Source organism: Physella acuta, unplaced genomic scaffold (genome assembly GCF_028476545.2).
Source record: "Physella acuta isolate Inbredline_101_S28 unplaced genomic scaffold, ASM2847654v3 ptg000897l, whole genome shotgun sequence".
NCBI lineage: Eukaryota > Metazoa > Mollusca > Gastropoda > Physidae > Physella > Physella acuta.
In genome coordinates, this window is record NW_026732414.1 from 593,184 (window position 1) to 607,750 (window position 14,567).

General features: G+C 34.6%; 1 protein-coding gene across 1 annotated transcript; it reads right to left on the reverse strand.

The window, feature by feature from the left end:
• Positions 1 to 1,339: 1,339 nt before the first annotated feature.
• On the reverse strand, positions 1,340 to 12,066 carry LOC131952978 (pescadillo homolog). The gene is made up of 14 exons (XM_059315944.1): positions 11,928 to 12,066; positions 8,844 to 8,923; positions 8,241 to 8,394; positions 7,901 to 8,010; positions 7,490 to 7,617; positions 5,820 to 5,863; positions 5,492 to 5,581; positions 5,218 to 5,334; positions 3,955 to 4,113; positions 3,584 to 3,717; positions 3,350 to 3,475; positions 2,599 to 2,852; positions 2,332 to 2,405; positions 1,340 to 1,876 (listed from the first exon to the last, which is right to left on the reverse strand). Exons 1-14 carry the CDS (start codon positions 11,949 to 11,951, stop codon positions 1,637 to 1,639), a joined length of 1,734 nt encoding a protein of 577 aa, XP_059171927.1. The 5' UTR covers positions 11,952 to 12,066; the 3' UTR covers positions 1,340 to 1,636.
• Positions 12,067 to 14,567: the final 2,501 nt, after the last annotated feature.

A 14,567-nucleotide genomic window follows, 5' to 3' on the forward strand; every position in this document is an offset into this window, starting at 1 on the left:
TAAAAATTTGTTTTATGTTTAAAAAACTATTGATCGATAGGCCTAATCAATAATTAACATTACTATTTGTGACATTAAAAAGACTAATCATTCAACACGTATTAATATTAGATCTAGTATTCACTATCCAAGAATCAACAAAAGAAATAAATCTAGGCCTGACTTTTTTTTACTGTTAAGTGTTAAAGGTATATTATATACGAGCCGACCCGCGGCGTATGATACGCCGCTATTTTGTTGTTTTATTTTCTACTTTTCAGTAATTCATAATTTGTCAATTCGACAGTACCAACGCTGCCACTGAAAATATTTGCTTTAAAACACTATCAGTAGGTCGTTAAGGACCATAACCCCGAACCCCCCTCTTACCCCTACCCCCCCCCCCCCCCCGTGAAAGTAAATTCCTCTTAGTCACCTCCCCTAAGTTTAAAATCGTTTCAAACTAAATTATCTGCCCTAATAGCCGTCACTAAACCCGGCTCTACGATTGTAAACAATTAGCGTGAACCACAGCTCACCAGACCATGTAGGGGTGGGGGTGGTAGTGAACGCGCTTACAGCTTGGTGTTTTCTATTGTCTCCAAGAAGAGAATTATATATATATTAGATTTTCTATATAAATTCCATTTCGTGCGGGGGGGGGGGGGGGGGGTAGAGTCTCCTCCTTCCCCCCTCCCCCGAAAAGATAATTGGAAGAAATTCTGTTTGGTATACAAATTTTGTGTTATTTATATGAATTTAATTTTACATTTGTAATTAGTAATAAGAAGGCCATTTTCATCATCTATATCGCTTACATATGGTAAATAAAATTGAAGCAAACTATTGCTAAGTCAGAGTTCATAGGTCTAGATCTGGCTCATTTCAAGGAGTCTAAACTAGTCTAAAGGAAAACATTATGTTAAAAGTAGTTTGAAAACAAAGTTTTTGTATGCTTTTATTCACTACCAGCTCTCCCAGTCTTATTTCTTACAAAACCAGTTGTGTAATTATTCTAACACAAATTGGATTTAGTTCAAAGAATAAAATAATGTGAAAAAAAAATTGGGAGAGTTGAGAGAAACTGAGTAAAAATGAGTCTATTTAAAACATTTGACCACGCCTCTAAACATGCTTGCATGTTTGTTTTTCCATGAGGTTATTAAAAAGATTTCTGCTCTAGCATAAATACTCCACCACGCTTTCAGAATTATGCAGTTTAACAATTTTTTTTTCATGGAAAGTTTATTGTGCATTTAAACACTCAAGTCACTGTACATGTTAGTCACAACTGGGGTCCTACTTTACTAAGCACCATTATAGTTGATTTAAAGAACACAAAAACCAGTAACAAAATTAGTGACATTGATAATTTTATTATCATGTGTGTAAGAGGCATTAAAAATCTGAGTGTACAGTAACAATTGACAACAAATGCAGCACTTGAAAATCTAGTTTCATCTTCCAGCTTTATCAGAACCAGTATCTTTATCAGAATATCAGCAATATGTTATACACATTCCAACTTTTTAATTTACCAATAAATTAGAAATAAGACAAACCTGCTAATACTATCTCTGTCATTTTTCAGAATACTTGCTGCTATTTGAACCATATGATTAGCCAGATTCACTATATAAATAACAGACACCCCGTTCTAAACCAATTTCTTCTTTTTATTTTTTTTCTGATTTTTCAATATTTCTTTTTTCTCTTGCAATTTCTTGGCTTCCTGTTGATTCTTCTTGCGAGAGGTCATGATCTTATTGTAGAGACGCTTGTGTTTTTTAGGAATCATCATCTCAGCCAGCCTTCTCTCCTCTGCTTGTTGGTGCTCAAGTAATTTGTGCTTGTCCACTTTTTCTACAGCACCTGCCGTCACAGCCATTTTGGACACCTGTAAATACAAGCAGGACATTTCATGTACACAAGTAAATACAAGCAGGACATTTCATGTACACAAGTAAATACAAGCAGGACATTTTATGTACACAAGCAAATACAAGCAGGACATTTTATGTACACAAGTAAATACAAGCAGGACATTTCATGTACACAAGTAAATACAAGCAGGACATTTCATGTACACAAGTAAATACAAGCAGGACATTTCATGTACACAAGGGTTCATTTTCAGGAGGGAATAATACAAGATATGTTCAAGTATTTTGCTTAAAATATATTTTTAAATATTGAGAAATAATGTATAAACAATAAAAAATTAAATTTGGCAACTAAAGCATCAAAACTGTGTCAACATGATAAACAGATAAACAAACACATCAGTAAACACGTGTCTATCAATGTGCTATGACACAAATCTCAAGAGTTGAGGACTAGGCTGAGGCTCACCTTAACCTTCTTTGACTCGGTGCTGTCTTCTTCAACTCTCTTTCTTTTCTTGCCTGAAATGGTTTCTGTTAACTCTGAAAATGTTATTTTTTGGAAAAAGAAAATAATGCTTGTTCTATAAGGATTGGCAATATTCATGAACATACATTTTGCTTGAAATTTTGTTTTACGGTTACAGTGAAATATTAACTTCCACCACAATCTTCAAAGTGAAGATGTTGACACTGAACTACTGAATGTCTAGCAGCAACTAAAAAAATAACCTACCAGGTTCCTCTTCTGAGCTATCTCCCATATCCTCTTCATCTTCATCAGATGATTCTTCCTCGTCTTCATCCAACTCCTCACCTCTAATCCTCTTTAGGAACTTAACTTTGTCTTCAGGTACATATTCTCCCTCTTTCTCTTCTACAAATGGAGATAAGTGTGGGGGGCATGGGATCCCAGGAAAGTAATCTTTAGCAGGCAGCAGTGTCCGAGCATTTACACAGTCAAACACCCATTGAGGCTGTACATAAGTTCTGGAAAAGTAAAACACCACAACAAACTACATGAAAAGAATATACCACAGAAAAGTAAAACACCACAACAAACTACATGAAAAGAACATACCACAGAAAAGTAAAACACCACAACAAACTACATGAAAAGAATATACCACAGAAAAGTAAAACACCACAACAAACTACATGAAAAGAATATACCACAGAAAAGTAAAACACCACATCAAACTACATGAAAAGAACATACCACAGAAAAGTAAAACACCACAACAAACTACATGAAAAGAATATACCACAGAAAAGTAAAACACCACAACAAACTACATGAAAAGAATATACCACAGAAAAGTAAAACACCACATCAAACTACATGAAAAGAATATACCACAGAAAAGTAAAACAGCACATCAAAGTACATGAAAAGAATATACCACAGAAAAGTAAAACACCACATCAAACTACATGAACATAAGAATGAGAAAGCATTTAAGAAAATTGATAGTGTCAATGTGTACCTATCAAGTCTTTGATCTGTAACTGCTGGTCTGTCCACTATTTGATGGGTTATGCTGTTGTCAGATTCTTCAAAAGTTGAACCAGGACCTATTGTAAAATCCCAGGAGACTGAACCACTGCATGCCCTGAGCAAATCATACAAGAGCCACAAATGAAGCTCATTAAACATTATTTACACATATATCAATTTATCCACATATAATAGAATTGACTAGGATGAAGTAAAATCTTACCTGATGACAAAAGTGAGTTCATCCCTGGGAACTTCTCGATTGAGGAAAAACTTGAGACCTTTGAATAAATTTTGTAACCTCAGGACACTCTTGGCCTCCAGCTTAGATTTCTCAATAAAGTCTGGATCTTCAGCCTGTGGAGGAGGGGAAAACAGGACTAGAAACTAGACTACCATAATCTAAGATAGTGGTGGATGATGCAAGGCCCAATAAGATAAGCACATCAGGTAGATTCAAGGGGCAATAGACATCTACATCCAACATCAGAAAACACAAACATCTGCAACATCAGAAAACACAACCATCTGCAACATCAACACAAACATCTGCAACATCAGAAAACACAAACATCTGCAGGTTTTAACACTCACATTGATGGCATTCATGGCTTCCACCTCTGGATCCTCATCATCATCATCAACAGATTCACCTGTAGTTCTGATTGGCAGGGCTAAACTGGCCAGGTGTTCATCTACCCTGTCTACTTCCAGGCAATGATCTGTATCAAACTGTAAGGGTTGTTCTAATAACTGAAAACAAGAAATATAATTTATCAACTGTAAGGGTTGTTCTAATAACTGAAAACAAGAAATATTTTATCAACTGTAAGTGTTGTTCTAATAACTGAAAACAAGAAATATTTTATCAACTGTAAGTGTTGTTCTAATAACTGCAAACAAGAAATATTTTATCAGTCTGCCCGTTTGAGCAATGATCTGTATCAAACTGTAAGTGTTGTTCTAATAACTGAAAACAAGAAATATTTTATCAACTGTAAGTGTTGTTCTAATAACTGCAAACAAGAAATATTTTATCAGTCTGCCCATTTGAGCAATGATCTGTATCAAACTGTAAGGGTTGTTCTAATAACTGAAAACAAGAAATATTTTATCAGTCTGCCCATTTGAGCAATGATCTGTATCAAACTGTAAGGGTTGTTCTAATAACTGAAAACAAGAAATATTTTATCAACTGTAAGTGTTGTTCTAATAACTGCAAACAAGAAATATTTTATCAGTCTGCCCATTCGAAAAAGTATCATTTACAAGAAATAGGTGTAAAATGAGAGCCACAGTGACCTCCAATGTGTACTTACTAACTTGTGTAGGGTAGACTAGATGACTATCACTGAATAACTTGATATTTATGTGACCAAGAAGATCCCATGTGTACTGACTAACTTGTGTAGGGTAGACTAGATGACTATCACTGAATAACTTGATATTTATGTGACCAAGAAGATCCCATGTGTACTTACTAACTTGTGTAGGGTAGACTAGATGACTATCACTGAATAACTTGATATTTATGTGACCAAGAAGATCCCATGTGTACTTACTTGTGGAGGATAGACTAGAGCAGGGGTCTCCAAACTTTTCAGTCCGAGGGCCGCATTAACTATCAAATTTCAGTTCGGGGGCCAGTTTCTTCCAGGCATGTCTTTGATTTTTCTGGGCAAAGTTCCTCAGCCATAACAACCAAACGATTTTTGCTTGGACAAAAAGATCTCCGCGGGCCGGATGAGGGCACTTTGCGGGCCGCATCCGGCCCGCAGTTTGGAGACCCCTGGACTAGATGACTATCACTGAATAACTTGATATTTATGTGACCAAGAAGATCCCATGTGTACTTACTTGTGGAGGATAGACTAGATGACTATCACTGAATAACTTGATATTTATGTGACCAAGAAGAACACAATAGTACTCAGCAAAAGTCTGCATAATTTTGTAATCAACATCATGAGGAGGCTGAAACAAACAGATCACATTGTCAAGTATTTATCTTGGAGAAATGGTTTAACTATTGCAATGTGGTAACATGAGTGTTAAAATAATTCTGCATATTGTACATTCATCATGTAGAGGACAACAGAGAGTTCACTTATCAATAACATGACCCACATACCTCATAGCCTCTTTTATGGGAAACCACCCATGTAATAGTTTCTCCTTTAATGTCTGCTTGATAATAAATACCTTTAATGGACACAAACACCTGGGAAAAATGAATCTTTATCAAAGAAGGAAGGGATTTTATACAAGACAAAATGTAGTTGAACCTACACCAGAGCAGGGTGGTCAGTTGGTAGGTACTGGCTCAAAAGCTACTTTGTTTCTTGTTGGTTGCTGAGTAAATTTTTAAATGACTAACTTATTGAAAACTAGATATTAAACACACAAACTAGACAAATGAAAATAAGAATCAAAATGACAAAACCTAAATCAAGACTTACCTTTCTAAGTGCCTTAGCTGCTATCACAAAATGATGGAATTCAACTGAAACAACCAAATGTATGGAATTCAACAGAATGAACAGGCACCACATAACAAAAGGAATTCATACACCATATTGTCTAAATTCTACATGTCAAGAGCATTTCTTCTGCGATATATAGCCTTTTTAATAACTTCATCTGCTTCTCAAAAAAGACAATGATCAGACACCTAACAAGTACACATTTTCTTTACGAACATAACAAGGCATCTTGTATTACTTGATACTACCTTGGAAATTTTAAGAATGAATTTCCATCTTAAAACCCCATGGTGTTTAATCTGATGAAATTCAAACAAATACTTTAGATATTAGAAGCAATGATGATGCAGAAAAAGTACTTCTTTTATGAGCTAACTTTTTAGAAATGTTTGCAATTTAACCAACAATTGGAATAATACAGTCACATTTCTGACAATTTAAACAGTGACTAATTTGGTCTGCCCTACCACTTCACAGAGTCAGCAGTAATGTCAGTAGTGGAGTCAACTAAATGTACCCTGTGTAAGCCTCATTGTTTTAAAAAAAACCATAAGTCAGTAGTGGAGTCAACTAAATGTACCCTGTGTTAGCCTCATTGTTTTAAAAAAAACCATAAGTCAGTAGTGGAGTCAACTAAATGTACCCTGTGTTAGCCCCATTGTTTTAAAAAAACCATAAGTCAGTAGTGGAGTCAACTAAATGTACCCTGTGTTAGCCCCATTGTTTTAAAAAAAAAACCATAAGTCAGTAGTGCAGTCAATTAAATGTACCCTGTGTAAGCCTCGTTTTAAAAAAAAAACCATAAGTCAGTAGTGGAGTCAACTAAATGTACCCTGTGTTAGCCCCATTGTTTTAAAAAAAAAACCATAAGTCAGTAGTGCAGTCAATTAAATGTACCCTGTGTAAGCCTCATTGTTTTAAAAAAAAAACCATAAGTCAGTAGTGGAGTCAACTAAATGTACCCTGTGTAAGCCTCATTGTTTTAAAAAAAAAACCATAAGTCAGTAGTGGAGTCAACTAAATGTACCCTGTGTAAGCCTCGTTTTAAAAAAAAAACCATAAGTCAGTAGTGGAGTCAACTAAATGTACCCTGTGTAAGCCTCATTGTTTTAAAAAAAACCATAAGTCAGTAGTGGAGTCAACTAAATGTACCCTGTGTTAGCCCCATTGTTTTAAAAAAACCATAAGTCAGTAGTGGAGTCAACTAAATGTACCCTGTGTTAGCCCCATTGTTTTAAAAAAAAAACCATAAGTCAGTAGTGCAGTCAATTAAATGTACCCTGTGTAAGCCTCGTTTTAAAAAAAAAACCATAAGTCAGTAGTGGAGTCAACTAAATGTACCCTGTGTAAGCCTCATTGTTTTAAAAAAAAACCATAAGTCAGTAGTGGAGTCAATTAAATGTACCCTGTGTAAGCCTCATTGTTTTAAAAAAAAAACCATAAGTCAGTAGTGGAGTCAACTAAATGTACCCTGTGTAAGCCTCATTGTTTTAAAAAAAAAAACCATAAGTCAGTAGTGGAGTCAACTAAATGTACCCTGTGTAAGCCTCATTGTTTTAAAAAAAAAACCATAAGTCAGTAGTGGAGTCAATTAAATGTACCCTGTGTAAGCCTCATTGTTAAAAAAAAACCATAAAGAAATGAACCTGTTCTCTTGCGACAAAGTTGTACCATTTCTACAAAGACCTTCTTAGAGTGGGGAAATGTTGCAAACACACAACAGAGGTTCAAGCAGTCGTCAAGATCTCGCAGGGCATCAATAAATGATGGATATCTACAAATCAAAGCAAAGTACAAGTTCAAACTCAATAAAACAAGTCAACTGACACAAAACACGGCTATGAACACACCTTTCTTTTATAACAGACTTTAAGCTATACACAGGTTTGTTACGACATAAAACAAGGCTATGAACATACTGTTCTTTTATAACAGACTTTAAGCTATACACCGGTTTGTTACGACATAAAACAAGGCTATGAACATACCGTTCTTTTATAACAGACTTTAAGCTATACACAGGTTTATTATGACATAAAACAAGGCTATGAACATACCTTTCTTTTATAACAGACTTTAAGCTATACACTGGTTTGTTGTCACGAAGAAGGCTCTCAGCAAATTTGTTTTTTTTGGCCACAGCTTTCTTCAACTTCCTGACGTAATGCTGTGTACACAGAAAGTTTGGCATGAGATCAGAACATTATTTGCTGGTAATGCTGTGTACACAGAAAGTTTGGCATGAGATCAGAACATTATTTGCTGGTAAGGCTATTTAAAATATAATTAAAAAACATTTGTAAATTGAACATTCTACATCTGTTATGCAATAAAAAGGAAGCCAACAAGCAAAACACATCGTAAATCTACTTGTGTATATTTAAAATCAGAACTTACCTTAGTTTCCCTGAACTTGCTTATAAGTTGATCATGTGAAAGAAACTGGATATCCTTTAGATTATAATAGGTCTTTAACGCAGTGCTGCCCTTGTTTACTTTCTTCCTATGCAGGGGTTCAACTGGGTAAATTCCCTTGAATATGCACAGTGTTCTGCAAAAATGACAAGTTATACAAACGTACCAGATTGTTTTCAAAAACATTAAGATTTTTGCCCTTCCATTGTTTTCATTTCAGATTTTTTTTTAAAAAACTATAGAAACCTATTGTAGTTAGATATTTTGTTAACATGTAAAAGTGAGTCAATGATTTTAAAAACAATATGTACCTATTTATTCCCTTCAATTACTTGGTTCATAATTAAGTCAACATCACACAAAACTAAAAAATATTAGCTTTAAAAACTGTTTAGTTGCTCAAGATCCTAACTTTAAATCAACATTTATCTCTTATTATCTCCAGTCTTCTAGATTTGAAAACATTTGACATGGCTCCGAATCAAGTTACAAGATTGACCTTTACACCCAGATAGAACAAAGAAGTAACAACTGAAGTAGTTTTCATAAAATGAACATATAATCAAATTAATAGTTAAACCACACCTGAAGTCTGCCAAATTAAGCTGAAGCTTTTTGAGAGCTTTATTTCTTGATATGAATGCCGTGGCTGCTCCCCTTTCAAACTGGAATAATTTGAAAACAATATTTATAGTTATTATAAACATGTTTCTACAAATAAAAACAAACCTGACGTTGAGAAAAGTACTGACACACAAATGTGACGTTTAGACAAGTAGGCACAAATTTGATGTGTTTGTATATAGTGTGGTATTGCTAGGAGATATAGTCATGTGAGCAAATAAAGCAATTTTACTAACTTTGGTAGTATAGACTATACTAGATTAAAATATTTGCCTGACAAACTAGTAGGGTCAAATTGGAAACAAGTATATGTTTGTTGTTGGCTGGTAACAAAATTAAACTAAGAATCATAAATAGTCCTATTTGCTCAGAATGCTTGAGATTTATGTGATATTTAGGCCTAATTGTTTGCTTAACAGTATCAGTCTAGTTGAAGTTCCACTTCCGGTTATTGGAAATCGCTCAAAAGTTTATACGAATCTACGATTTTGATAAAATACTTATATATAAAATTTCATCAACCTAGCTGTAATTTAATGGTACTCAAGTAATCGTATTTACAGACACACACACATACACACAGAGACGTACTGACAAGATTGCAAGACTATGTTTTTCCGACTTAGGGAGTGGGAGCTGTTGCAAATCTCGATTATTTTTTTTGCACGATTACAAGACTTACTCTATACTTCGTATATACAAGAAAGTGGGAGATTCAGGGGAAGCCACTCTATTTTACAGATGGCTGCTGTTTATATAATTATATAAATAATTAAATATAGATCTCTAGGCCTATAGCAAATCTTGCTCGCAAACACTTCTGTTTAAAAAGTTAGTTTCTGGCCTATAGTGATTTTTTAGCCATTGATTTTGGTTTATTTATTCAGTTATCTAGGCCTATAATGCCCTACAATAATTTTTAAAAAGTGTGACACAAATATATCACAATACTTAGGCTAATTCCTTAACAATGGGCAACATTTTTTTTACATTTCATTACATTAGGGTTGTCGGCATCCGCCGAGTTCGCGGTAAAAACATGACCCGAAATCGCCCATTACTTTCTGATACCGGACCCACGAGATTTGGTTTTGCATACTAATAAGTTTTTAATTTATGGTAATTAATTAAGTTTAAAAGGTCATTTCCTAAGGTTAATTAAAAAGAAGAGTGGTTATCCCTTAGTTTTAATGGCTTTGCGACCTGATTGCATGCTGTCTCTGCTTTGGTCTTCCCTCTGTATCAAGGTTAGTTTCAAATACGTTGGAATCTCGATTTTTTAAAAGATTCCTCTAGATGAGAGTAGATTACTGATCAGACATATCTTAAGTAATTGGAAATGAAATTTGTTTTTGGATATTTTGACTCCGACATTAGTTATACCCCTCCGAACGTAGTCACTGTATGTAGGTCACGCTGCCACCATTGTTATATTTTTTCATCCCGATCTTCCTGCCTTTAAATTTGATCAACTAATAACAGCATTCTTATGGCATGTGCAAACAAATCTAATTTTTTATTTCAAAATATATTTACATACCCATCTTTAATTTTTTCAGCTCTAGTTCTAGTTTTGCAGAATATGTTTTTCCTAAAAATCCAATTTTGTCAGACTAGACTCTAGACTGACGAGAGTCAGACCTAGATCTAGGTTACCTGTCTGTTGCTATACACTAGCATTGTGCTAACTGTAATTTTAAGTATTCAAGTTCTACTTACCCTTAGATATAGTTATATGCTGAAAATCAGAATCCATACACGATTCACACATAAAAACATTGATCTGATAACTTCATTTCACTTATTACAAAATGGCTTTTATATGGACTCTACTTCACCTGCCCAAAATAACAAGGCAGTTATAGACACATTACAGTGTTCAAGTCATTTACTTTAGATTTCTGACTATGGAGTTCTTTCATTCACTGTATTTATATAAAATATTGCTTTAGAAACATTTTCATATTTGCGCAGCAGTTTTATAACAAAATGGCTTAAAGATGGACTCTACTTCACCTGCCCAAAATAATGAGGCAATTATATGCACATAACAGTGTTCAAGTCATTTACTTTAGATTTCTAACTTTGTAGTTCTTTCATTTGCTGTATTTATATAAAATATGGCTTTAGAAACATTTTCATATTAGCGCAGCACAGTTTTTTGGGGTTATGGGAGGAAGCCAACACAAAAATATAAGTTCTGTATTATTTTTATTAATTTCAACAGCATTTACAAGTTCTATATATCATTCTAGTTAAACTCTGCAAATATGAACAAAATACAACTACAAGTAAAATAACTATGCTCAATTTATTCAGGTATACCATGACTTGTCACAATTGGCCAATGCTAAAGCAAGGGGATTCCACCCCTCACAAAAAAATTCGCAAAAAAAAAACTATTTGAGCTAGACAAAAAATCTTTTTTGTTTTGTTTTCATTTTGTTGAGCTCTACAAGAATATGTAATTTTTATTTTTATATGATGATTAGTGTTTTTTTACCTAAATCCCTAATTACATTACAAGTACAAGACATCTGGATCTAGAATCTAGATTAGATCTAGATTCTAGCCGCGGCCAATTTACGCACAGTGAAAGCGATAAATTGCCAAAACAATTTGGATCAGTTCAGTTCAGTGATGAAAATGATTCAGTAAACTAGAGAATCTAGAACTAGAATCTAGATTTCTAGTCAACAAAACAGTTCGCGTTTACTACTGGAGAAGGCAGGCTGGACAGGCGGAGTTTGATGACACTTAGAAGAGATCTAGAATCTAGATCTGTTAATGATTTAGTCATCCCAGTTTTGTATTAAAAATGTCACCAATAAACAAAGTAGCTCATTATTTACGATGACAGGCAAGGATTTTGTTAATAATACATTTTCAACCGTGTAGGCTACTGTAGGCCGTGTAAGCGGGTAAGCGAGCATCGCTTCCATCCATTTCACGTTAAATTAAAAATAAAATAGTTTACTCAAGCAAACCATATTTAGGATCTGAATAAGTATTGATCTGACAGCTAGGCTTATTCTTTTATTTTACCTTCTTTTTCTTCGTTCCACCCATTCTTTAATTTAGATCTTAAACCTAGATTTCTGGACAACAGTGATAGCGAATGCACAGAGCACGATTGATGAACAACCGAGGTAACAAACGTGCTTCCGCTGAAAATGAAAACAAGAATGTCATCCTAGTTACCAAAAGCTTCTAAACATTGGACAACTGTTTTTACTTTCTCGTATATAGATCTAGAGAAAGTCTTGTAATCGTGCAAAAAAAAAAAAAAAATCGAGATTTTTACAAATCTCGACGTTTTACACCTCACTGATACGGAAAAACATAATTTTGCAAACTTGTCCGTATGTCTGTGTGTCTGTCTGTGTGTAAACACGATAACTTGATTACCGTTACAGTTACAGCTAGGTTGATGAAATTTCATATATAAGTATTTTATCAAAATCGTAGATCCGTTTCAACTTTTGAGCTATTTCCGATAACCGGAAGTGGTACTTTTTCTACTTTGAATTTTTCAAAAGCCTATAATTTTAGTACTATTTCAGATAGATAAATGAAATTTCACATGTAAGTAAAAGATCTAATTTTCTACCTTCTGTTAAATTTTGAGTAATTTCCGTTGACCGGAAGTACTAATTTACGCTATTTCCGATTTCTCAAAAAACGCATGTAAATTTATAAAGTACTAATAATATTGCCCATTATTATGCACTTTTTTTATTTGGCGTTCACTTGATGTGCAATTCTTTTGTCTACGAGATTTAATTCTATTTTTAAAATTTTAAGTATTTAAAATGGATTAAAAATCATGTCTATAGCCCGAATTTCCATCCCCTGTTGTTTTATATAAGAATATTCCAGAAAGTTTAGGGGAGATCACTCCCGGTGTATTTAATCAAATTATTATTGTACCTTCATATTGGTTGATTAGGCATATACAATATACTGTAATATGAACTTTGATTTCAATTAATTATTTTAGCAAACGGTTTTCTAACAGCGTCTTCTTAGATATCTTCGCAGTCACACGGCTGATGGAACTAAGTTAGTTAAATGACTAAAATTAAAAAAAAAATTCACGTCAAGGCTTTTGGTTTCAGCAATCAGCAAGTGAAGTTTCATTAGTTGTTTTTTTAAATATCATAACTCGGGAGTTGTGTGGACGAACCCATGTGCTGTGTTGACTAAAGTAAGAGTAAGATAAGCATTAGGCTCAAGTGGTATTAACCAAATTAATTGGCAATCATCACTTAAGTTTTCTCTGATTATCAAGCTCGGGGATCGGGTCAAGCAAGTCGTCGCGAGCGGCTATAAATAACCTCAGCGTCGTTCTGTGATTACTAGATGAGTTGGACCGTGCGTGGAGCAGCTGTTTATTGAACGAGTCTCTTATTAACGACTTGCACGAATTTCTCTCGTCAAACCTACATCCATGCAGATAAACCACGCTCAGATACCATAACATAACTATCATCTTCCCCCTTCCACTAACTCCTATAAACGTCTGTGTCCTGTGTCTATTTGTCTGAACATCATGTTTAGTTTATGGCTTGGTAATGGTACTTATCGGAACATCACGTTTGTGTCTCGGTTCTTGACTAAACGTCACGTTTGTGTCTATTTGTTCGAACATCACGTTTGTGCCTACTTGTCTAAACGTCACGTTTGTGTCTACTTGACTAAACGTCACGTTTGTGTCTACTTAACTAAACGCCACGTTTGTGTCTACTTGTCTGAACGTCACGTTTGTGTCTATTTGTAGAAACATGTTTATAATAACAACAAGTGATTTTTAAATATGTGGAACATAAAACCATCTAGACTCTAGATGGTTTTATGTTCCAGATATTTAAAAATCTAACTCTAGATTCTTGAGTCTTTAAAATACTAGACCTTCTTGTATGCTGCAGACATGTATTGGGTCGTCGAGTGCATGTCGCACACCACCAGTTAGGTTAATATCCCTTTGAATTAATTTCTCTACATTTTGTTTTAATCTCCTACATAGGCCATGCATTTTTTGAACGTCAATCATTTCTGTAGTTAATTTGGGGCTACTCGATCTGTCTCTAAGGGTGGCCGTTTGGCTACTTAGAGTAACAAAAGTAAATAGTTAAAAAATGTTTGTATGGGGAGGGGGTGTTAGCTGTACATGCAAGTTTTATAACACGCTTAAATATTAATCTTCATGTATAGAGCTTGATCTAGATCTCTGTGCCATGTTTTCAAGAGTCGCCATTGTATGCCGTACAGTTTTGTTGAACATTGCCTAGAAACCAACTTAGTGATGCAGCTGTTACTAAAAATAGCATGTCTCCTGACCTGATGGAAAGTGTACACAGCGGGCTGAGAACAAGAGCGATCTAACCTCACTCATTTTTCTCTGCTATTTATATCACTTTTATTTTCAGACTCCAATTATGAAGAAGTCGTTTGACGGATCGATACCGCGACATGGAACGCTCTGAATATCTCCACAGCGAATCTCGCAGCAACATGCAGAGAATACGGCAGGAATCGATTCGAACAAATAACTTATTGCGTAAAATTGTATTGAAATAAATGTATCACCCAACAGCTATGTGTACGACTAAATAGAGGGGTGTGTGGGGTTGGGTTGGGGTGTCAACAACGGAAAATACAGCTTGACATTCAACGGGCACATTT

Excerpts from the sequence above, each read along its gene's own strand:
- LOC131952978 (XM_059315944.1), bottom strand. The coding sequence starts at position 11,951 with ATGGGTGGAACGAAGAAAAAGAAG. Across the intron at positions 8,011-8,240 it reads GCAAGTTCAGGGAAACTAAG|CATTACGTCAGGAAGTTGAA; the intron begins GTAAGTTCTGAT and ends CTGTGTACACAG. Across the intron at positions 3,718-3,954 it reads AAGCCATGAATGCCATCAAT|GCTGAAGATCCAGACTTTAT; the intron begins GTGAGTGTTAAA and ends CCTCCTCCACAG.